Source organism: Schistocerca serialis, chromosome 8 (assembly GCF_023864345.2).
Source record: "Schistocerca serialis cubense isolate TAMUIC-IGC-003099 chromosome 8, iqSchSeri2.2, whole genome shotgun sequence".
In the NCBI taxonomy this organism is placed as follows: Eukaryota; Metazoa; Arthropoda; class Insecta; order Orthoptera; family Acrididae; genus Schistocerca; species Schistocerca serialis.
The window spans coordinates 327805550-327832670 of NC_064645.1; the positions used below are offsets into that span (position 1 = coordinate 327805550).

A 27121-nucleotide genomic window follows, 5' to 3' on the forward strand; every position below is an offset into this window, starting at 1 on the left:
GAGCTATCAATTAGTTTGTTTATTGTTGCAAAATGAATAATGAAGCAATAACTGATCAATTTTGGGAACTATGTACAGCTTCAAGAAGGCTCTCCCATGAGATATTTAAGCATATGTGATGTATACGTCCCAAATTTTACTGTTACGGTTGCATGGAACAAAGTATTGAATATGTGTGTAGTGAATGTACTACATGAGGAAGATGATAATCACACATTTCTTACACAAACTGTAACCTCCACTGCATTGTATTACACGCTAATGCAAGTATTAGCCGGATAATTATAATGGACATGACCAATGTAAGTATTTTTTATAAAACATAACAATTCGTAAATTTTATAATCAGCCTTATGAAATAGCGATAATACTAATGATCAATTAAAAAGTAATTTAGTTTCATAGTTGAAACACAGTTGAAACCTTTAGTTTTTACCCATCAGAAAATTACATTTCGCACCTTATGGAGTAATTACCCTCATGCTAACTGGTGTAGTATAACACCACAAATGAATCAATTTAGTGTGTCATTGTGAGTTAGTCTGAATCAAAGGCTGTTTTTATTCACCTCAATAAGCACACGAGACAAAAAATTAGGTGCCACCATGAGGCATCATGACTAATACCACATAATATCACCTGTAGCCCCGATAATGGCCTCAATTCAGCAAGAAGATAGCTCACAAGTTAGATGTACCACATCCAGCTGCAGGAAGTCGATGAAGATTTGATCCCACAGATCTACAAAAGAGCAGGAATATCGACTGCTACATTTCACCTCATGTTCTAAGCAGTGCCAAAGTTTCTGTGAGGTTAAGACCACGGATTGATGGGCCAGTCAAAGTGTGACTGGGTACTGAGTGTTTGTCAAACCATGAATGTATGAATGCAGCCCTGTGAACACTGTTGTCGCCTTGGATTGCAGCCCAAATCAAGTATTTGTGCGGTCTGCAGTTCTCAGCCGTATTTTATAATATCCATCTAGTAACTAACAGCTGAGCCCAAAAAGTCAATTAACATTAAATCTTCTAAAAGAGCATAGTTTTCGTGCTCCGTAACAGACAAAAATAATTACCGAGACAGTAATATTTTATGATCACTCAATTTTAATTGATACTGATGAATGCGATTGTGAGTAAAGTTGGCTGCTACCACAGGGACAGAGGGGTAAGTAGCACAGTTATTGCAGGTTTAAAGGATGTGAGAGGGGCAATTTTTTATTATTTGTCTTCCAGTACTGTCAACTCACAGCCATGTGTGACTCATAGCGATCAGCTGCTATGGTATAAATTTTGACATGGAAGTAAGATCTATCGTTTAATGCTTATAACACAGTGGTCATCTTCAAATGTGGTACTTGTTTGTGGCATGGAACATCAACTTACAGCTGTTGTAATACAATGCAGTGAGCAAAAGAAAAATGACATTGAAAATACTTAATAAGTAGATTTAATCATGTCTCGTAATGCGTATAATCAATCAGGGTAACTTTTTCTAGTCAGGATACCTTTGCACCATGTAATACTTTTATTTCAAATGGCTGGCGTTCTACCAACTTGATTAATTTTGTATTAACAGCAATAGTTTGATTACTTCTGTGACTTCTAGTTACGATTTTAATTGTCCATTCAGTGTTCTACTAACTCTTATGATAGTGACTGAAACTGAACAATATGGAATTGCAGTGTCTGTATTGTAAAGATGTACAATGCAATGTTCCTTTGGGCATGGCTGTTACTTGTGCTGGGATAGATGAAGCTTTTAAGATGACCACTCACACAAAACACAAAACACAAAAAGATTTTCACTGTCTTCGTTCCATTAAATAGCTGGAAGTGGTTCATGTTCACAACTGCAAAAATATTTCATGAGATCGAACAAAGGATGGTCAAATAAAATCTTCTTGGTTTTCAAGCCACATCAATTTGAATAAAATTCTTGAGCTTTTGATGGTTATCCCCACTGTTGTCATCAGGAGTAAAACTACTGAGTGCTGAGGCTGTCACAACTTTCTGCTTATATAGCCACAATTACGGCTGCTGGCACCAATAACAGAGGACCAAAATGATACATTGTGGAAGGTGAACAACAATGGATGCTTAACACTTGTAGGGTGGTGGGCGTGGCAGTTTCAAATGTGGTGCCAGACCCTTGCACCACCTGATGTGACTTGGTCCTGTGGCAAGCCAGAGTTGCTACAAGCTGCTCAACTCACCTTCTGCCCACGTGCCATTTCGGCTCTCTCATATTGATGCCAGTGACTATAATCGTGGCTGTACAAGCAGAAAAAGTGCTAGCTCCAGCAGTCAGTAGTTTAGCTCCTGATGACAATGGCAGAAATCGCCAGCAAAAGCTCGAGAATATTATTTGAATTGGCACGGCTTGGAGACTAAGAAGATTTTATTCAGACATCCCGCTGCCAAAGACTCCAAGGACACAATGCATGGTCAATAAATATATTTTGTTGTTTCAAAGTAAACCTGCAATACTGAAGTAACACTTTGTTTCTGCTCCTTATTTACACCTGATTTTCTTTTGACAGGTCTAAAGCTGGTCAGAGCATTAGATGTTGCAGATAATACTAAATTTTTAAGACTGGTCTAAAGTTAACTTGAATGACGGTGTAACTTTGTACCAGTATTAAACCCACAATTTTACTACGCTAGGGATTTAATTAGTGTACATTTTCACTTTCCTTGGCACTCAGTAACTACAAGTGTAGGATGTTACGATGTCTGTTGTGATGTGTACTTCCAACTTTGCATTCAGTATTTTCAAAACATGGAAAAAAGTGGTACAAAGTGACCCTGAGTGAGCGTAATGCATTTAAATATAAGTGCAAATACTGTTATTAATCAATTTTTCACCCACTTACATACACAACAAAGCGCTTCATCAGACAATTACAACTTTGGGGTCACTGAGATAGCAGCAGTTTGCAACAGAGAACAGTTGACATGAAGTGTTCTAAATGGTGCTGACTTTCAAAAAACATTACTACAGAGGAGGAGAGGTGGCCAACTTATTGCCCCCTTGCTACAGCTAGTCTATTGGGGGCTCATAACATATTAACATATGCAGGTAACCAATTAATAAGGTCAGTATATACACGGCTCTATGTGAACCCCCCCCCCACACACACACAATTTCAGTATTGGCCCTTGATCAAATCAGTTTCACTACCGCCGGTGTACATCATGAATATGTAGAAAAAGAAAGGGCAATGCCTGATTGCCAAATATGTCGAAATAAAGATCCTGACTGATAGAATGAGTGGGATAAGGCCATGTCATACAAAACACCCCCGAAATATCACAGGACCATCTCCAGATTGAACAATATGTTCCGCACACTGCGGGTTAAATATATCACTGGGAATTTGGTGCTCTTGATGTTTTGCTTCATTTGAAAAAAGAGGCAAAGTTGGAGAAATGGGGTACGATTCCAAGTGTCATGCCTTAGTGCCCACAAACAAGTGTACAACGTGTACTTATGTTTTGTCAACATCTGACAAAAAACTTAGTCAAGGGTCATTCCATGTCAATTCAACCAATTTGAGAAAATGTTCCAGCTGATAGTCTCAGATTTGGCTGAAATTTAGCACACCAATGCTACCAAGTGTGGAACACTAATGTACAAAATTTTAAGTTCCCCTGCCAATTACTTCCAGAATTATGGCTTGTGAAAGAAGGTGGCATGACCCGGAAATTGCAACCTGCATCTGGCAATCTATCTTCAGACCCAACTTCAGGTCTTAATAACTTTGGAAGTATTCCACACAGTCCAGCGACAACAGCGAAAACTTTACAGCCCAGTAACATCCACTTAGAGATCACACACTATGAATCAAAACACCAACAACATATTTCTGGGGGAAAATAAAAACTTCCAAAATGTGATTAAAAAAATGTAATACGTTAAAAGGTACATATTGTAGGTGCCCTCTATGCCAAATATAATTCACTCAAAAAGGGTATAATTTTTTTTTTTTTTTTTTTTTGTGGTAAGCTTAATGTGGCCTAAACACACACAGAACTCATCATGCTCATATCACTCACACAAACAGAGTTACATGCACACGAAAATACAAATATTTGAAAAATTACCTGAAAAACATGGATTTTTGAAGTGGGGTAGCACAAAAGGGACAAGTGATATCCAAGCCAAATTTCAAACACTGCATAAGTAGACCATAATATAATATGTGGCAAAATTTCAACTTATTATTGCAAGGCATTTGTGTACAATTAAAGTTGACAGAGATGCATTTGGTTACATTTCTTTTAACACGATTTAGCAAGTAATAGTGATGATGCAGACAGCTTGTTTCAGATAAAGCTGCAGCAATTGTTGGGAACCATTAGGCAACAGAAAGTTAAACAATGGTAGTTTTCAGGGACAGAATGAGTCATTATTAGGCAGGAACAACAGAGGAAACAACCAACAATTACAGGTTACTCACGTTTTTAAGATTCTAGTTCAGACTGGTCAGTACTGTTGTGGAAAGTCAGTATGGAGGCAGAAGAGTGTACTACTGGTGCTTTTGTTCAAACAAGTTACAGTATTGGTAGAGCACAAGCATCTGAATGTCATAAAACAACATATGGAACAAAATGTGGCATTCGCTTTGTACTGAATGATCTGGATGAATCGGACCAAGATTTGTTGCTATGGAGATTCGGGATACACCCTGTGGGCACAAGGAGTATAGTTCCAGGAAACTTTAGTGTTTGTTATCATCGTGTGAAAGTGTTTCTGGATACGTATTCTTTCCTACAAAGAAGTTGTTTTGATCCATTTCGGATTCATAAGAAGACAGTGAAGTGTAGCCTCAGAGAAATTGATATAAAATCAGTATTGAAAGTGAATCAGAGCATGGGACTTAACATGAAACCAGGACAAAAGTTATGTCCCAAGTGTGTTACACTGCTAAAAAATGAAGAATATTCTGATAACTTACATGACAGTGACGAAGAGTATCAGCCACCTACAACCACAGCGGATGAGAAATTAAATACTTTAGTGACTGCTCTTGGTTTGTCTCCCATGAAGACACACAAAGTTGGGAAAAGAGACAGGTCCAGTTATGGTAGAAGAAAACTACAAGAAGCTCAAATGGAATTAAAACACAAAATAGCTGACACACTAATGGTGGAAGACGAAGAACTATCTGCTCCAAAGGAACAGAAATCATGCCCGAAATGCTCCGATTTGGACAAAATTGTGCACGATTTGAAAGAAAAATGTGTCATATCCACACACCAGAAAGAAATAGCTATTCTTACCCTTGCACCTTCCAGCTGGTCTACTGACTACACGACAAAGGAATTCAATGTTTCTACATACATGGTAAAGCAAACTAGGAAAATAAAAGCAACCCAAGGAGTGCTTCCACAACTTCAGCAGGCTCAGGGTAAGCAATTGAGTTAAGAAATAAAGGTGCTAGTGTCGGACTTTTATGAAAATAATGACTACAGCGGAATAATGCCTGGAAAAAAAGGCTACGTAATGATGAAAATGGGAAATATACGTGTACAGATGAAAAAAGACTGTTGCTATGCAACATATCAGAACTATATGTAGAATTCAAGGAAAAGTATCCCAATACCAAAGTAAGTTTATCACCTTTTTTCAATCTTCGGCCAAAATGGGTTGTGCCTGTAAGTGCAAGGGGCTCACACAATGTTTGTGTATGTGAAACCCATCAAAATGCTAAGCTGATGTTAGTTGCTATAAAGGACACTGGTCTGGATTACAAAGGTGCAATGAAGCTGCTAGTGTGTGACATCAGTTCCTACCAGTGCATGATACACAGGTGTGAAAAGTGTCCTGGTAAGGCAAATCTTGCAGAACACATGAATAACAAACTGTATGCTGAACTCCTTATGGATGACGATGAACTTGTTTCTTATAAACAATGGACACACATGGATCACACAAGTCTTGAAACAAATAAAAGTACAGTGGAAGATTTTGTTGAAATGTGTTGTCAAAAAACAGACAAACTGACTACACACAGCTTCACAGCAACAGCACAATCGGCTTATCTCCAGTTTTGTAAGGATAATTTGAAACAAGATGAAATTATAGTAATACTAGACTTTTCTGAAAATTATGCTTTTGTAGTTCAAGATGCCATCCAAGGATATCATTGGGACAACAGTCAAGCAACTCTCCAGCCATTTGTGATTTACTATAGAGGTGGATCAGGTGATGTGTCTGTCATGAACATGTGCGTTTTTAGTGATTGTTTAATTCATGACGCCATTGCAGTTCATACCCACATTCGCACTGTCATGGCATATGTGAAAAACAAGCTGCCTCACATACATTTTGCGAAATACTTCAGTGATGGGGCAGCTAGTCAGTACAAAAACTGTAAAAATCTCAAAAATTTATGCCTGCATTACCACGATGTTCAGATTCACGCAGAATGGAATTTTTTCGCAACAAGTCATGGTAAAAATGTATGTGATGGTAGTGGTGCTACCATTAGGCGCATGGCATCATGAGCTAGTCTGCAGCACCCTACAGAAGGTCAAATTCTAACACCTCTTCAATTATTTACCTGGGTACAGAAAAATATCTCTGGAATACAATTGTTCTATGTTTTGAAAGATGAGGTGAAACCAGTCAAAGAGTTACTAAAAAGCAGACTAGAACACGTTAAAACTGTTGCAGGCACAAGAAGCCATTGTCACTTCTCTCCAGTGGACTCTGACAATGTGCGGATGAGCAGACTGTCCGGTTATAACTATAGGTTCATGCACAACATGTGTCTTCACAGTGCTTCTGACTCCGGATTCAGAAGCAAAAGCAGCAACATACAACCAGGTTGCTATGTTATTGCTGTTTATGATGACAAATGGTACTTAGGATGTGTTGCAGAGTGCTGTGAAGCAGAAGGTGATGCATTTGTGAACTTCGTGGCACCAGCAGGACTAGCAAGATCATTTCATTGGCCACGTTTGGAGACAGGTGTTGGATTGAACATATTGTTATGACAGTTCCAGTTCCTACCACAGTGTCAGGAACAGTACAATTTGCCACTCAATGTTCAAAGTACAGTAGCTAAAGTGTGGAAGAACTGTTTGAAGCACAATCGACTGGTTTTTAGCAGTTATGGTGCAGTAAACATTAATGATAGGTTGTGTTAATCTGTCTATATGTTGTTGCTTAGTGATTATTTTATGGGAGAGGGTAAGAAGAGGCAGAACAGTTTACGATATGTTTTTACAAAATTGTGTTGTGGAACAATGGCCACATCACCAAATACGTCTGTCAACTTCCATTGTACGCAAATGCCTTGCAATAACATGCTGAAATTTTGAGATGTATATCATTATGGTCTACTTATACAGTGTGTGAAATTTGGCTTGGATACCACTTATCCCTTTTGTGTTACCACACTTCAAAAATCCATGTTTTTCAGGTAATTTTTCAAATTTTTGTATTTTTGTGTACATGTAACTCAGTTTTTGTGACTGATATGGGCATGATGAGTTATGTGTGTGTTTAGGCCACATTAAGCTTACCACAAAAAATTTATACCCTTTTTGAGTGAATTATATTTGACATAGAGGGCACCTACAATATGTGCCTTTTAACGTATTACATTTTTTAATCACATTTTGGGATTTTTTATTTTCCCTCAGAAATATGTTGTTGGTGTTTTGATTCATGGAGTGTGTTCTCTAAATGGATGTTACTGGGTTGTAAAAATTTCACTGGACTACATGGAGTAGTTCCAAAGTTATTAAGACCTGAAGCTGGGTCTGAAGATAGATTGCCAGATGCGGGTTGCAATTTCCGTGTCACACCACCTTCTTTCACAAGACATAATTCTGGAACTAATGGCAGGAGAAACTAATACTTTGTTCACGAGTGTTCCAGACATGGTAGAATTAGGGTACTGAATTTCAGTCAAATCTGAGACTATGGGCTGGAGCTCCTGGTTGAGCTGACATGGAATGACCCTCAAATACCGATAGAGATATAACAGTCTTTTTTCAGTGTGCCTGCCTGCCAATCAAAGCCTGCTCTGTGTTAGTAGTAGCAGTCTGTCCTTTCCATATTGTTCTTATACTCTGAATTTTTTCTCCAACCCTCAAATGTTATATTGGATTCCTCTTTCTGTTGGGCCCCTTCTCCTCATCCCTCCTTCTGGTTACAATGAGAATGTGAAGTGAGTGAAAGTAAAACACAGGTCGTAGTATTAAACTAAAGAGTGAGGACTGCTTTTGGTGATTGAAGTAGTTTTCACCCCAGAGGAATGTTACAGCTGCCATTTATATTTGTTTCCCATCTAGGAGTGTAAAGCAGCATACAGTGGCATACATGGTTTTTTATGTATGTTTCAGAGTTACTAAGTGGATCTACGTACATCTTCAGTGAGTTATTTAGTCACTGAATTTGTTGGAAGGTAATCAATGTGTTATTTAGTTATGGGTCATTCCATGTCAAGTGTCCCAGTTTAGAAGATGATTCCTCGTCGAGCATCTTGAATTTTGATGAAATTTGTACAGGGTGCACCTGAGGGCCCTACATGAACTTATGCAAAGTTTCAGGCTCACCTTTAACTTTGCTGAGGTGCTAGAGCCATTTTCGTGAAGACCACTTTTACAGAGACTGAAAACTTGTGAAGAAATCAACTTTGGCATTCCACTGTTCCTAATGTAAAAGACTCTTGTTTCTGGGTAACTTTGTGTGCTCTACACACAAATGTTGCAAGCAGAGTTCAGAAAGCAATGTATTTGGCATAATCTCAGTTCAAAGTGGGCAACAAATCATGTCATGAGAAATTTGCCCCATAGTTTAACGAGGTATAAGTAGTGGAGAAAGTGCACAATGGACCTGGTCTTTAGCCAAACTACTGTCTGTCTGGGTGTTTAGTATATCACAAATTTTGGCCTGGCTTGTGTGTTTAATTACTGTGCTACCATTCTGTAAATTTGCAAAAAACATGAATGTATCAAAATATACCCGTGTTCGAAGTTATGTATCTCAAAATGGACACATACCACATTACAATCATTAACAACATTCAACAGAGCACATTTCATTCTATTAGAATAACTTATCTTCATTTTGGTGTCTCTTTCGGTAAGGTGCAGAAAATTTGCCTAAACTATTGACTTTTTTGGTAATTCAGAAATTCCTTGGGTTGGTCCATGGTAGCTATGCCACTACCAATCTCAAGACTGGTGACCCCATCACCAAGGGGTCACGCCTGATAGCTATCCAGGGTCAGCCATTGGTGGGTTTCTTTACTGCAGGTTCCCAAGCCTGAAAGTGGGTGTCTAGCAAGTTCCCAAGCAGGAATGTAAATATCTAGCACGTTCCAAAGTCTGAATGTGGGTATCTATCAGGTTCCAAAGCCTTTTTTGGGTCTCTCTGTGGTTCCCAAGCCGTAATACAGAATTCTTCAATAGTTAAATGTTTTAACTTTTTGCTGATGTTCAAAACTATTGCTTCTGGCAAACTGCATTGCCATCCCATCATTGAAGCACCTGGGACTGGTATGACTGCAATTATCTGTTGTTCTGGGATCTAGCATATGTCTCTTCTAATAGGCCAATGAAATGATTGAGGAGCTCCATGAGGATGCATGAAATTAATCAAGGCATCTTTTTCTTCACATGAAACTTCACAGATATTTCCTATCCACCATTTTCCATCATAAACGCAAGCAACATACTGGCCAGACTGTAGTTCATTAATGGTAACATGTTTAGTAGCAACTTTAGCATGTCGGTTAACATTTGCTATAAAGGACAATGTATCATTTGATACTATGTGAATCCTAAGTCGCTTTTCATCAATTGGCACAAAATGGTGATGGTCTCTTGTACCAGACACTGTACATCCATCCTCAAAACTTATCTCTTGATCAATTTTTGCATCTTCAAAAATGGCTCTGAGCACTATGGGACTTAACATCTATGGTCATCAGTCCCCTAGAACTTAGAACTACTTAAACCTAACTAACCTAAGGACATCACACAACACCCAGTCATCACGAGGCAGAGAAATTTTGCATCTTCAATAATTTCTTTTTTAATATAGATAAACTCAATGCCATGAACATTTTTTTTGCAATATTCAAACAGATCAGTTGGTGTTAAGATTTGGTTGTCAATTGGGCATTGAAGGCTATCTCTTGCTGCTAAACACCCCCAATTCTGTCACGTGGTGATTTCCTATGGCTTGTTCCGAAAAAATTCCATTCTGCAATAATGCCAAAATCTTTTTGATGATGGCAAAGATTTAGGAAGTTCTTAAATTTTTTGTACTGTGCTGCAAACCGTCGCTAATGTAATGAATATGCTTAATTTCTTTAAAAATGCATTAAAGGGATTTGATCAAGTATGTTAAAAACACATGCACTGCAACTGTGTCATGTCAGACGCAATCACTGATTATGCAGTAGCTGACACTCTTTAGGTCTTCATTACCTTTGTAGTAAATGACAAATGGATGTATTGTAGCTTGACGATTTTCTCAATGGAATCCCTGTACTGCGTCTTGGACAATAAAGGACAAATTTTCTGCGAAATCCATTAATATAATCAATTCGCCTGGTTTGAGACCTTCTTTAGTGAACTGCAAATGCTTGTTCTGATGCTTTGCAATGTAATGGTGAGTAGAAAGGACCAACAGTTTTGTAACTAATAGTTCAATGAATTCTTCAGCTGTCATTTCTCTGGTTTCAAGCGTATCTCTATCAGTGTGAGTCCATTGTTTGAACTGGATTGTATCCTCAGGATCAACATCTGCAAAAGTGCTTTCCAAATATTCATTTACAGCTTCTGTTCCTGGACATACTTCATAGCGATGAAGCATGCAATCCTTTGTTTCCAAATTACAGACAATTTTGCTCAGTAAAATTTTGTAATCTTCTTTTATTGGGCTATGTGCCAACATTAGTTTCACATTTTGATGTATTGTGCAGACACAAACTGAATGTAAACCAGCTGTGCCTACAGTCACACACCACTTTGGCCTTAATTCACAAAATTTGGAAAATCCAATTTCCGGTCAATTTTTATAGCGGTATGCAACAAACATTTCTTTTAAGTTGCTTAGTAATAAGTATTTCTGTTTTTTTAACCTTTCCTCCATCTATCTGAACAGTAATACAGTCCTTTTTTCCTGGGCAAATCCAACTAAACTCTTCATCATAAAAATGTTCTATGACTCTTGCCTTCACATCCTCAGAAAGCACTTTCCCACATTTACCTTTGGGCTGTGCCAATATTCCCTGTTCAGCTTTTAACTCTCTAGCCTTCCTTACCATTCTTTCTGAAACACTAAATTCTTCCATTGTCTTTTTGATAGACCAGCTTTGGGGAACTAAGGTCAAAATTTGAATTTTCTCGTTATTATTTGATATATGTAATTTTTCTTTCAATTCTTGGATCAGCTCAATGTAATCTGAACAAGTCAGGCATTGCTTGCTTGTGGATGGTTGCTCCATTTCACTGGGGTCAAGTCCTCCCACTTATGCAATTTTCTTAATAATTGCACCTTCAACTTGATGTATTTTGTGCTTTGCATATCCTTTTGTATCCCTTGCACCAATTCGATGAAACTTTAATGGTGATATTCCAACAGATGTTAAGCTTGTATTCAAATTGTGACCAACATTAGTCTCATCATCTTCATCTGACTGATATGTAACGTCCATTTGTGAATATTTCAGTACATCAAATTCTTTTCTACAGGAAGGGCACATTTTTTGGCCTGGTTTAATATCAGACATGGTTATCCTTTTTAGTAGGTCAGCTGTTTCTATGTTGATTGAGCACAAGCTTTTTTGTGCAGTGTGGTTTTTCTTGCCAAATGGGTTGCAGCATGATCTTTGCAAAAATTCAAATCTTTTTAGGAGTAAAGCTTCATGATGGAAGCACAGTTGAGTATTTTCAGTAGAGTGTAAACCACCCCGTCTAGTAAGTAATTCTTGTTCTTCTAAGGAAAGTTGCTTTACAACTTTCAGTCCTTTTAAGGCACTGTATGTTGTTAAATGGCATGGGGAATCAGTATTTCCAAAATTGCATACATTAACTTGATCTTGTTCTTCCATTTTAGCAACAACTTGATATGCTTCAGACACTAAAATCAAACTGTCGAGTCCTAAATAAATAAAAGAAATAAAATTAATAAGCATTCAGCTTCTCAAAAATTATGTAGCACTCTCCAGTACAGTTAAATGGTTAAATTTAGCAATGAACCTGTCACAAACAGGTTTAAAATCACTGAATAAACAGGCAAAATGAATATTTAAACAATGAAGACATAATCAACAAAACTCTCAATTTTAGGCGACATAGATGTAAGAGAGGGCCTGATGGCCCTAATCTTGCCAGGTTAAATACATCAATAAATAAAATAAATCAATAAATAAAATAAATAAATAAATAAATTTTTGCCCCTTACCCAAAGAGACACCAAAATGAAAATAAGTTTTTCTAATAGAATGAAATGTGCTCCGCTGAATGGTGTTAATGAATGTAATGTGGTAGGTGTCCATTTTGAGATACATGACTTCGAACATGGGTATATTTTGATACATTCATGTTTTTTAGCAAATTTACAGGATGGTAGCACAGTAATTAAACACACAAGCCAGGCCAAAATTTGTGATATACTAAACACCCAGACAGACAGTACGGTAGTTTGGCAAAAGATCAGGTCCATAGCGCACTTTCTCCCCTACTTATGCCTTGCTAAACTATGGGGCAAATGTCTCGTGACGTGATTTGTTGCCCACTTTGAACTGAGATTATGCCAAATGCATTATTTCTGAACTCTATTTGCAACATTTGTGTATAGAGCACACAAAGTTGAACCACTATATCCAGAAGCAAGAGTCTAGCTCTTTTGCATCAGGAACAGTGGAATGCCAAACTTGATGATTTCCTCATGACTTTTCGGTCTCTGTAAAAGTGGTCTTAATGAAAATGGCTCTAGCACCTCAACCAAGTTAAAGGTGAGCCTGAAACTTTGCGTAAGTTCATGCAGGGCCCTCAGGTACATCCTGTACAAATATCATCAAAATTGAAGACGGTCGAGCTGGGAGCCCTAGGACACTTCACGTGGAATGACCCTTATGCAAGTTGATGGATAAATCTTCCACAGCACACAAGAATGAGAGAGAATATTTGTATAGTAAAGAGTGCCCAGTCATGAAGATTAAAATTCTTCTGGGTGTCATATCACATCATTGTGTAAAATATTTTAATCATAAACTTAAAACCAACATTATGATTGTATTACAATGGGCTTGCTCAGGGCAATACTGGTTTAGGTGGAGAAAAGGTGGCTCTATGTACTGCAGACAACTGGTGTCAATATGTCATACTTTTGAAAACTTATGAGCCCTAACATATAACAGGCTAGTCGTGATAGATAGGGGAAGGTAGGAAAGAAGCTACACATGGGCTAGCCATCTTGCCTGTGACTGGCAATAGTCTGCAAATTAGCTCTTCACTTCTGGTGAATGCGTTTATCTCCTAGTGTGTGCAGAACTGCACTGACAAATCCTCTGTAACTGTTTGTTTAGAATGTCACACCCATGCCCGGTGAGGCTTCTGCCTTGTGACTCTTCGTGGCCTGTTGGACTGAGATAGCTGGCACCCACGATTTGTAGGTGTCCTCTCTACTGATGTTGTCAGGCTGCTTAATAATTTCAATCACCTCTCAAATCTTGCACTGCCACATCCACGCCTCTTTCGCCAGCACACAGACAAGTGAAACTATTAAGCAGCCTGACAACATCACTAGAGAGAAAGGCTACAAACTTAGGGCATCCTGGGTGCCAGCTATCACACCATGAGCAGTCACGGGGAAGTAGCCTCACTGGGCACAGACATGGCAGTCTAAACAAACAGCTATAGGGGAACTTTCACTGCTTTTTTTTTACACACACACACACACACACACACACACACACACACACACACACACACACACACACACACACACACACACACACACACAAAAGAAAACATGCCCACCATAAGCTACGTGCTGATCAGCAGCCTGTTTCACTGACAAACTGGCTAGCCCATGAATAGCTTCTTTCCTACCCTCCCCCTTTCTGGTGTGTCTAGTCCATTATATTTTTGATTCCATAAAGTTTCAAAAATATGACATAGTATCACCAATTGTCTGTAATAAATATAGCCATCTTTGCTCCACCAACATCAGTCTTGCCCTGAGGACGGCCATTGTAACACAGTCGAAATGTTGATTTTAAGTTTACAATTAAAATATTTTATGCAATGACGTGGTATGACACCCAGAAGAATTTTAATCTTCATGACACTGGCTACAGAAACCTATGTAGTTATGTCAGTGTCCAGTCATTTTGAACATGCTTATAAACAATGTAGGAGACAATAGATTGCTACTTACCATAAAGAAGACTCTTCAAGTTGCAGGCAGGCATGATTAAAAGACACTCACATGTAGCTTTCAGCCACAGCCTTCATCAGTAAACACACACACACACACACACACACACACACACACACACACATGAGTGCCAACTCCAGTACCTTGGGCCGGGGAATGGTATTCTGGCCCAAGATGCTGGAGTTGGCAGTCATGTGTGTGTGAGGTGTGGTGTGCTTGCTTGCTTGTGTGTGTGTGTGTGTGTGTGTGTGTGTGTGTGTGTGTGTGTGTGTGTGTGTGTGTGTGTGTGTCCTCTCTTTACTGATGAAGGCTGCGGCTGAAAGCTACATGTGAGTATCTTTTAATCACGCCTGTCTGCAACTTGATTGTCTTCTTTATGGTAAGTAGCAATGTACATTTTCCTACATTATTGATATCCCTACCTGGAGTTTCCATTATTTGATTTGAATGTTTTTACATTGAGAAGACAAGCTGCCCTAATAAAGGAGCTGCAACATAGGATAAACCACAAAGGAATGGGAAAAGTAAACTATTTAGTTTACTGGAATTGCAAAGAAAAAATTTAAAGGCTTTTTTCAGTTAACACAATGTTAGTGTCAGTGTGGATGCAACAGTATCAACATTATTCTAACTCAACCCTTGCTGTAAAATGGAAGAATCATTTTTGGGTAAATGTCTGAATGAAGTGTAAACATGACTTCCTAGAAATTACACAATGCGTTTTTGTCCAAATTTTCAGAGCGAAACAAAAAATGGAAAATCAGCAAACAGAGTATAAAACTAACCAGCCTGAGGCCAATGTTTGCAAAAAATATTTAATTGCTTGAAAGTAATCTATCTTAATTAATGATTTGAGGGAGAATTGAAATATTTCTTGAATAGCTTCTACTAACTGTGTAAATGAAGTGTTAAAAAGGTCATCTCTTCACAAACACTAGCTATTTTGTGCACAAGAAAAGTTACATTGATGAGATATTTAGTTGCCAGATGGGCTTCCTTCAAAGAAAGTACTAAATTTAGCACTTTTTGAGAACAGCAGACATCAGAAAGACAAATTAGGTATCAAAAAGTTTCTTTTTCCAGTGCAGAGGTATTTTGCACATAAAAAATTATATTGGTGTGATATTTAACTGTCAAAAATAGTTCCTACAAATAAAGTACTAGGTTAATACTATTTTGAGAACAGCAGATGCTAGTAAAGGATGTGAGACGTCAATAAGGTCATGCTTTGTGAACAAAACTTGAAAATAAGGGAAAAAAATGGTCAAAAATATTCTGAAATGATTTGTCTAAAAGTAAGAAGTAATAAGAAGGAAAATATATTACAGAAAGATGCTTGAAATCATAAAAGTGTGTGAGGTGTATCAATTGTTACTCTAAATGCTTTTGGATTAAAGGAGACAAGTCACAGATGTGTTGTGTTGGAAGCATTTTGGTCAAGGCAGTGTGAAAAAGGGTTCACTGGAAGAAATCCAGAGAGAGAGAGAGAGAGAGAGAGAGAGAGAGAGAGAGAGAGAGAGAGAGCTTACAAGTAGACTGCACTTAGAAGGATGAGTTCTAAGTTTTACATTTACATTTCCAGTCATATATTTATGTCATATTTTGGTATAATTTACTCTACACTGCTGTGTTTTGAAAGAAAATAATCATATGCTGTATTTTATATTCTGTTAAACAATTTAGTGATTAACAAATACTCATCAGGACTCTTTCTGTCTACACATACTGTGTCACTTGATTTAAAATCCTCATTGTGAAAGAGCCGGTGTAACTACTGGAACAGCTTGTCTGGGTTTCTAGTGATGTATTTGTGTTCCTTGTGATATACACAGGGAAGAAGTGGGGGAGGGGGGGGGGGGGCGAGTGGTGGGAGCAGAGCACTTCAACAATCATTCTTCTGTTGCCATAAGATATATAGCTGTAGTGAACTGATTTATTAACCACTATAATGAATGATAGCTGGATGTTATTTGTGTTTGTGATGTTCTATTAATTTTCTTCAATCAGTGCAAATTACGGTCTTACATTATTACTACACAATTTACTATTCTGAAAAAATTGTGACTAACCCATTTATAGTCCATCCAGTGCCACATATTTCACAATATGCAAGTACACAGACTGATTTTGAAGGATAGTGTCTATTAAGTTTAGTATAACTGGAGCCCTATTTAAAAAGAACTTTCTTTCTCACCACATTAAAGCAAATGTATTTTTAGTTTCTGAATATTCTTACTATCCTACTTTATGACTATGGCTAGAGTGTCAAAAATGATTTACATGTGAAAAGAAAGTTTCACTTCAGGTTTTTGACAAGGACACAAACTCAATACAGAAATTAATTTTGCGAGACTGCAGTGAATGTTTATCTTTATGCTTTCCCTGTTTATAGTTTAAGATGATTGTATGCACAATATTACACTTGGAGCTGATCTTTATTATGTATCTTGAACAAACTTGACATGGCATTAAACCTTAATCTTCCTTCCTTGGAAAGCAATGAAGAGTAAATGTACTTGAGCAAATATGAAAGCACTCCCAAGAAGTCTTTCTAACAGTCAGTCAGCAACTCTTGTTACAGAAAACTTTTACTGATGATGGTTCCATTGTCTCAGCAGAATATTTCACAAAATGACAGGAAATAAATCTATGCCGAATATAGAATCAACTCTGACTAGAGTTCAGGATAGTGAGAGACCCTTCCCAGCACAAAGTATGATCTTATGAGTATCTTTATCACTTATCAATAAGTTGTCTCCATTATAATTTGGTGCTCTTATGAACATAAAAAGATTTTTGATGCAGTAAGTGACTAATTTTTTAGAGTTTTTGTTGGAACACAAGGTAAATCACTTGCCAGAGAGCTTGTTCAAATATTGGTTTCCCTGTGGGTGGTATGGGTAACTTCAGGCCTTTTATTAGTACATCTGTAGCATCGTCAAACTTTATACATCTTAAGAGGCTCATTAACAGCTATAGTTGGTTATTTATGTAGCTTAAAAACAGGAGCCTACATAGTTAGCAGCTAGTGTTACGGGATGTCATATTTAACTCCCCTCGCCAACTACCCCTTTATTCCACTTTAAGTTAAGTTTTACTACAGTAGAGAGCCAAATAATTGCATTTCCTGTTAAGAAGATATACCAATTCAGGATGCCAGTGAAAAGCTTTCCCAATTACATTATTTTCTTAAAAAGATCTCAGATAATGTAAATTCCCTCTCTTCCCCCCCCCCCCCCCCCTCTCTCTCTCTGTTGAAACTTCATTCCAGAGTTTAAACATAAATTTAAAATTTATTTGTGTTGGTGACAAGAAGTTACCTATACATAAGTTCTGCAAATCATAATAGAACATGATTATTTACATCTCATTTGCAAGTGCAACATGTAAAGATTCGCTGTCCACAAGAGTACTGTATGTATGATACAATAGCCAAGTTTCATTAAATGGTGTCAAATAATCAGAAGTGTTCAATTCTTACTTACGCAGTTCCTAATAGAAAAATCCATACACATTTTGGATGAATATCCAAACCAATAGTACCAATTTCCTCCAGTTGTTAAATCTGAAGATCTGTATTATCTGCAGTAACATGATTCTTATTACCTATTTTTTTCTGTTTTGGGGCAGTTACTGCACTCACAAACAAAGTTGACACTTGGCACAATGGCTGATGGGAGTGATCGCAAAGGCATTTCCCATTTACCGTCGTTCCCATCAACCAACACGCCGAGTGCCAACTTTGTTTGCGTGCATATTAGTGTCATGAACAGTAAGCACTTTTGTCTTTAACCCACACAGTAATTTAGACAACATAATCTAACATTACTCATTAGAAATTATTAATTTTCCATCGACTATTTACACTTGCCAACGGGTTCTTTACTTTCACAAGATCTCTTTTTTTTTTTCTTTTAAATGTCTGTTAACCTGTCTTATTTGTTCATGACACATATTAACTGTAGACTATATTCAGGATTTGAAATGAATAAATGAGTAATATATGACCCATTAGTATGTGTAATATTTACTGCTGGCTAGCACTGAAATTTTCACTTATTTCAGTCCATTACTTAGCATTTAAACTAGACATGACAAAACTTACAGGCATATTAAACTGTGTGCGAGACCAGGACTCGGACACACTGGCTTTTGCATGCAAGTGCTCCACTGACTGAGCTAGTCAAGCACAACTCAGGAGCTATGTCTCCTGCTTACCTTGCAAGACTCACTCCTGGAAGATAGGATATTGCGGAGACATGGCTTAGACATGCCGATCAGTGCACACTTTGCTGAATTTGAAAACTCATTCCAGAAACAATCCCCCAGAACACAACTCTGCAATATCCTTTCTTCCAGGAATGGCAATGCCACTAGGTACTTCTGCATCTCTTGGAAGGCAAGCGAAGAAGTACTGGTGACAGAAAAATTGCGAGGGTGGATCGTGAGCTCTTGCCCAAAAAAAGGCAGAGAACCCAGTTTTGCAGTCTGGTACACAGTTTTAATCTTCTAGGAAATTTCATATCAGTGCACACTCCGCTATAAGGTGAAAATTTATTCTGGGCATGATGTTTCCCAGATGGTGGTCACTGTAGCACCAGACATCACTTATGTGGTGACCGGTAATTGTTAAATTCAATAAAAATTTGAAATACACCTAGTAAGTAATCCAAGATTATTAGAAGATGTAAATATGTGTAAGTAAGTCTCTAAGTAACAAAACATAAACATATTATCAAAATAAAACTACTGAGAAATAATGGCAAAGAGGGAAAAATTTATTAATGGGCTATATGCAGAATAAGTACTGATTTCATGGTAATTTCAGTGTAATAGCTTTAATTGTGATTCTGGGAGCTGATTCTGTCATAAATGGGTTTGGGTATCAGTAACTATAGCAATATTTAATTTGTTTGTTTATTTACCTGCCTAGTCATCATGTACACAGTATTACATCCTTTATGCCATCAGACATCTTATGCATATTGTGATAATGTATTTCTAACAGCTCTCCTTTGTATTGTAAAAGTACTCTGGGCCATCAGTTGCCCCAGAATATTATTCCATATTTTAGAAGTGAATCAAAATATGCATTACAAACACTTTTCCATTATCCTCAATACCTCACAACAGTTACTAAAATGAGTTGATATGAATCAAATGCCTACCTTATTTCTCATCACTCTGGATAAGTCGAAAAATATAGTCTCCTTGCTACATGCCTCTATGTACCTTGAGATGGTTATTAATTGTGATTCTTGGGTAAGCAACATTTTTATTTTGTGCGTTATGGAAACTTCTTATTTTCAATTAGCTGAGTACAGAGAGACTAGTCAAAGGTGTTAATGTGTCGGTGTGCATTGTTCTTTGTATAATTTATCATGTCAACGGTAAGAATAACTTGTTACTTAAACCTTACAATTATTGGAGGGTGGCGCAGAACTGAAAGTGGCTTTGGGCACGTTCAACACGACACTATGATAGTTGCCACTTGAACTGTTATGAGACTTATTATAACGGCAGTAGTTACTGATTATGAAATACCTGACAAGAGCATTCAGTGTTTCATGTCTAAAAGGAGCACAGATTTGTTATCAAGAAAGTTAATCTATTGCTACAATGAAGTTTTATGATCCACTGTGTCTTTTCTTTACCTGGTAATTTTAACTGAGTGCCGACGATGTAAGTTAGGTAGTCTGTCGCCGCTTAATGCAAATAAGCACCGCGAACGTGAAGCAAACTGCAAGTTACGCCCACAACAAATGGATACCATTGTCCGAAGCCTTTGCAAAGCCACACTAATGTTATAGTTTATTCAGTGCAGCATTCCAGTGCGCGAAGAGACGCGTTAATTTGTGTTCCGTGCACCTTTACATAGCTAGTACTCTTATATTTACAAACACGATTTAGTTACCGGCGATAACGCAGTTTACGCAATAGCTTTGGATCAGAGTCAGACGAAGATGTTTCACAAACAACGCTCGAGTTCAGATTTCTGTTTCCACGAAAGCGAGCTCTATGAGATAAAGCATAATCTTCAGAGTGCTTAGTCCATCTGCAGTGCCACTTACGTAACATTATACAATTTGTAGGAGAAACTATGATGCCAATCTGAATGTTACATTTTATTTCAAACATTGGAAAAAAAATTTCTATATCTACAAGTTGTCAATACTGATCTTTCTCATACAACTCATTGACAACCACCTTCGCTTTGGTACGTCGCTCCTCGCATATATTGCAACATTCCAGAGACTATAGACTAGTGGGTCATGAGTTCATTGGACTCTCTTCTACACAGTTGTGTCGCACCATACGTATGCTGTATGTTACACACATCTCACAGACAACAACAACCGGTGTTGGTAGAGTTGTGACAATGAATAATGCTGCAATTTGAGCTGGTTGTTTCTGCTGTGGGTTTCTGCAAGCAAGTACCAAATATCAGCGTACTGCAGAAAAAAATTAGGTTTTATTACACTAATATGTAGAGTTATGCCTTTTGGTCACAGTATTGAAACAAATATTATAGTCATATACAAGATCATACGCAGCTTCTACAATACTAGGTGAATATTGCTACAAGGAAAAATATAAAACAGAGTGCGTGTTCAATTGTGTTCAGTTAAGCTTATATTAGCTCTTTTCTTCTTCACATGGATGTTCATTTCGCTGTTCTGAATTCCAAAAAAATACTCTACTTTATACACATCCATTCATTTACATCACGTGCATATGATATGAGCTTTTTTTCTATAAATGCAATGTGGTGTGTAGGCCCCACATCTCAAGACAACTGCTTATAATCTATAAGATGTACCAAAATCAGTGCTACAGTACTTCTAATCCCACGTAATATTTCTCATTAATAACTTTTTGTAATATGAAAATGGACTAGAGTGTGTGTATATCTAATTAATAACACAACAACCTCCACTGTTCATGGCTTAACATGACATAGATTCAAGAACAATGGTTCAAATGGCTCTGAGCACTATGGGACTTAACATCTGAGGTCATCAGTCCCCTAGAACTTAGAACTACTTAAAACTAACTAACCTAAGGACATCACACACATCCATGCCCGAGGCAGGATTCGAACCTGCGATCGTAGCGGTCGCGCGGTTCCCAGACTGAAGCGCCTAGAACCACTCGGCCACACCGGCCGACGGTTCAAGAACATAACTGACGTCTCATTTGGCAACTTCATCCCACTACCCCCACCCCCCAATCTCCATGACACCTCTTTCCTTGTGCACTTTAACCAATGTTAGTTGACTTGCTGATTGTGGCATGTGCTGCATAAAACTATTGTATTTGGCCACCCCTTTCAGCTAGGCACCTCATCATGCAGTTTGCGTCGCTTGGACCTTAGACTGTCTCTTAGTCTAGCATAGAGAGGGTAAAATCATGTAGGCATAAAAATATTAACCGAAATCTATTGACATGAAGATGCTGGTAGACAATGAGAACAAATTCATAAACAAAATGAAAACTCTGTTGCGATTACTTTCATTCCATATAAGAATTTTTGAGCTGCTCATATCATTCACCCAATCTTTGTGCTATATGTTCGTGTGTGTCTAGTGTCTAATTTATAGCTGTTTATGGAAACAGAGTCAGCTCACATCTTTATTATCATTTTTTAAAGTAGATCATCTTTATAAACAGTTAACATCAACAGGAAGATAACAACAATGTGATCTACAGATTTTAAAAATAACTAACAAATATTTTACATGCAACTGATACTAAATAAAATTTATTCGCCATTAGTATTACATTCATGTAAGATATTTACAAAGCTCCTTACATGTTTCAAGTTAGAATTGTGTTATTTAGAGGTCTTTAATAAACCACTATCTTAGTAAGGAACATTGCATTAACTTGAATACACTGATAATGTGCAATGTCTAACAAGAAAGGATCAAATAATGATGCATGCTGTTCTCTAAATTTAAAGATTGTATACTGTTGTATATTATTCTTAAAATGAATAAGTGAAGTTGTCCACAATCGAAATGCTGGTCTGGATCCTAAAGTGCATTACTCATGCTATGCATGGTTCTTTAGGATGCAGCATGCCCTTGCATTCATCTAACTTTTACAGTCTGTTATTGGGGTAACTACCATTTAATGCTGTCTTTGAACCATGGTGAGAGTATGCATTTTTTTCACATTTCCAGTGATGAAAGAAGCAATAACTGCTATAAAATTGGTTGTTTAATAAAAGTTAATCCTGAGAAAAATTATTAATCACGTTAATAACTGTACAACACTGATACTGAAACACATTGCATTTGAGTTGAAAAATGAAATAAACTTTTTTTTTTATATTTTTGCCTTGGCTAAACTTTTCTGCTCAAGCATGAGATCTCTGATTATAATTTGCATTTGCCGACACACGTGCTAGAGGATTATTTCTTACCACTTTTTTATAATGCATTGTAGTCCAAGTCATGGCTCTGGATCTCGGCCGTTGAACTGGAAATAAAAATCTGAAAACTACATCTTCTGCTGCCTTGTTTGTCGTCTGTGGAAAAAATGCTTATTATAATTTAGGTGGGTGAATTCTTCGCTTCCGCTAATTTTATAAATTAAAATTTCCACATAATGGCGTCTATGGCTGCAGTGGCGGCTGCAATCGTTGCACTGAAAATTACTTGAAATACAGGTATTTTAAAGGAAGTTGACCTGAGATAGGTCTCACCTCTTACAAATAAAAATGAATATTAACATGAAACTAATATATTATCAAGTTAAGATTACAATTGATCTTACATTTAAAAGCACTCGCCAATATGTCCGGCTTCTAGCACTGAAGACAAGAGAGAGTGAACAGATAAAAGAAGATAACTGAACAGTCCTTTTTCATCTACATTGTCCATTATTGTCAGAGTGCATCCTTTTTATTCTTTGCACTCGAAAGTCCTTAACAGAATTTTATACATTAATAATAATAATGATAATAATACATGAGAAAAATTATCTACCACCTAAGCGGTCATTATTCATGCACGATATAAAATTTAATGTAAAAAAGACTAAATTTATGTCATCTAACTTTTCACTTCATCTTATGAAACCTTTTCAATCAAAACCATGTCTATATAAAAGAAACTCGTGTTTCCTTGAAGTTCTACAGGTACTTTAACAGAGGGTGAGTTCAGCTGATGAAAAGTCTACGGACTGAAATCCTGTGAGACACGAGATTTCACTCTTTAGACATAACTGGTTTGGCATCTTATTTTCCCGAGTGTAGAAGTTTGGAATATCTTAAGTGCGTCAATATTATTTGAACTGGGCAATCAGATTTTCTTAATTAAGTGACAAGTGTGTTCTAAATACTTACTACAATTCATAGTTATATTGGTGAGAGGGCCGCAATGCCTACTAACTAGTTTTCGCCCAAGCCAATTCTTTCTGTTCGCACAATAAGACTCACACACACTTTGGCTCTAAAACCTGTCAGTAACATACCAAAGATATTACTGAACTATGGATTAAGGGCAACAGGCAGATTCTATATTTCTATATATCTGGAAATCATTTGACACAGTGCCCACTGCAGGCTGTTCACAAAGATACAAAACTTCTTGAATAATAGAACCCAGTTTGTCATACTCAATGGCAGGTGTTCATCAGAGACAAAGGCATCGTCAGGAGTGCCTCAGGGAAGTGTGATAGGACCGCTGTTGTTCCCTATATACATAAATGGTTTGGCAGACAGGGTGTGCAGCAATCTGCAGGTGTTTGCTTATGATGCGATGGTTTATGGTAAGTTGTCGAAATTGTGTGACTGTAGGAAGATATGACTTAGAACAAATTTCCAGTTGGTGTGATGAATGGCAGCTAGCTGTAAATGTGGAAAAATGTAAATTAATGGAGTAGGAAGAGTAAACCTGTAATTTCGGATACAGTACTATTAGTGTCTTGCTTGACACAATCACGTCGTTTAAATATCTGGGTGTAACATTACAAAGCAATGTGAGATGGAATGATCATGTGAGAACTGTGGTAGGGAAGATGAATGGTCATCTTTGGTTTATTGGGAGAATTTTAACTGGTTCACCTGTAAAGGCGACTGCATATACGATGCTGGTGCGACCTATAGTCGGGGACTTTTAGAATGTTTGGGATAAGTACCAGGTCAGATTGAAGGAAGAAATCGAAGCAATTCAGAGGTATGCTGCTAGATTTGTTACCAGTAGATTCAAACAGCGTGTAAGTGGTGTTGCTTCAGGATCTCAAATGGGAATCCCTGGAGGGAAGGCAATGTTCTTTTCAAGAAACTCTATTGAGAAAATTTAGAGCAGCTGACTGCTGAAGAGTATACTGCCACCAACACACATTGCGTCTAATTACCACGAAGATAAGGTACAAGAAATTAGGACTGATGTGGAGGCAAACAGACTGTCATATTTCCCTTGCTCTATTTGGAAGTGGAACAAGAAAGGATACCAGGGTACCATCCACCAGGCACCCTATGGTGGCTTGTAGAGTATCTACGTAGATGTAGATGAATTACAGAACATGACATGACTTCTGAAGGAAAATGAGTGATTATCGTCGCTTTAAGAAACTTACATTATCACATGCATCTTACCAGATCGTGGCTAGGACGACAAAAAGTAAAGATGGCGGTTATAAGGGAATTATGTCAGACAAATGATGGATACTGCTTTACAAAGATAACTTAGTTACTTAACTTATTCCTCCAAACATTAAGTGTTATGACTCTATGTTCATATACATGAGCCTTTTCTTCAACATAAATAACACACTTCATAGGTAGTCTATTACATTTTCTCTTGATTAAAAACAAATGCAGTGTTTTTGTCTGACCTTCAACATTTTCAATAATAAATGGGCAACCAGTCTTTGACATCTTTAGAATTGCCCCACATTTGGATATCTTTTTCTTTTTCGGAACTTCCACCTTTAAATAGACCTAAGTATCTCTTCACTTGTTTTTTCCTCTTTTGTGTAATTTTCTTCATTCTGATTTTTCATCTTTCCTGAGGTTCCTCTTACTCTAGAGTATCTGTGATAATGCAACTTTGACATTTATGTCTATTATTTGTTACTTTATGTCTGTTTTTGTCACGTGGCTCCTTTTTTTGTCATTTAGGCTAGAGGCTAATAGTGCATATGGCCAGGTAGAAGAAATCGTTGGTTCATTAAAACAGCTTCCCTCATGGCACAATGAGTGAAACTGCCAGTATTAGTTTTACTTTGATTTCTAATCATTTTGAATCAGGAAAACGATAACACTTCGAGTTAAAACGCGAATTTTGTTACACAACACTATGTAGTAATTTTGGAAGTGTGAGTATGAAAAACTGTCATGGGCACACTGAGACACTACCTTACTCTGCCCTAAGGGCTGTATTTTTGAAGACAGTAAAAGGAATCTAACCATAATGTGTTATCATCATCAGACTACGAAATATACAGCTTGAAGTATTTGGATTGCAATCATATTTCGACTTCTGACTGATTTATGTTAATGCTGAGATATTTTAGTTTCAGATCTTCCACAAAAAGTTTACTTTTTGTGACTTAAAAGAGATGGTATAATTTTATTGAAAGGAATCAACACTAACCATTCTGAGCAAGGTAGCTATGGACCTAAGTACTTCCTCCTACTGCCATTGAGGAATCAATATTGCAGATATAATACATGCAAAGGACATAGAAATGTCTTAATGTGACCCATATCTCATGACATATCTCTATGTGACCCATGACTCACTGTGATCCACTTTCCCCTATTTTTTTGTCACAAGTATTACAGATAATTTTGAATGTGTTGTGTAAGGTGTAGAGTTTGGTTTATAGCAATGTATCACATGATACATGTGAATTTTTATAACTGTGTTACTCTTGAGCTTCTCCCGGCGTATTTGACAATCAAAATATGCACAAGTGTACTACCGGGCTACAGTGTCCAATGGGCACAATATTTCGGCGATCATACATGTCACCATCATCAGGTGAACTGACGGACTGAGCTCCTGTGAACGTGCCGGCACGGTGATCCGTACGCTATGGCTGCTCAGAGGGAACTGGGTTCGGTCGCGGCGGCGGCCGATTTAAATACCTTCCGCCCGTGGCGCGCTCCCTCCGCTGTCCGCGCCCCGCGCCACGGTCGCGCGGTGGAACAGATTGCGACGGCACGGGGGCAGGATATAGGGTTAAAGGTAAACCTAGCTAATTAGCCCAAATTGTTGGGAATCCCTACCACCTTTAACTGTAAATGAGACAATTATCAACTTGTCTCCTCCAGCAAAGAGTCTAGGAGTAATAATAGATGAAAGTCTAAACTGGACAGAGCACGTATCTGCAATGTGCAGGAAGGCATCAGCATCTTCCTATACCCTACAAAAACATATAGGTTTTCCCCTCCTAACCAGAAAAAGAAGCTTGTGCAAACATATGTACTTCGAATTATTGATTACAGCCATGTTTCTCAAGAAAGCTCATGGCACCTGTAACTTGTTATGAGGACCTATGTCGTTATATCTATGGTGTTTGACTCTTTGAATATATTTCAACATCATCTGCACAGCTATCCTTGCTGCGTGCTGACAAACGCAGAGATTTCCATACCTTTGCCCTTCTACTGACTCGTCTATGTACGCTGTACATCACATCTCTCGTCGACCTTAACGCTGTAGCCAGAACAACATGGAAGAAAAGCCCA

The 27121-nt window shown here is 37.6% G+C and overlaps 1 protein-coding gene across 1 annotated transcript in view; it reads right to left on the reverse strand.

Annotated features, from left to right (window-relative positions):
- The window catches only part of LOC126416367 (L-2-hydroxyglutarate dehydrogenase, mitochondrial), a 98839-nt gene extending 78224 nt beyond the window's left edge, over window positions 1–20615 (reverse strand). The window contains exon 1 of the mRNA XM_050084047.1: window positions 20070–20615. Coding sequence (XP_049940004.1) covers window positions 20070–20188 — 119 coding nt within the window. The 5' untranslated portion in view covers window positions 20189–20615. The remainder of the gene's footprint in view (window positions 1–20069) is intronic.
- Window positions 20616–27121: the final 6506 nt, after the last annotated feature.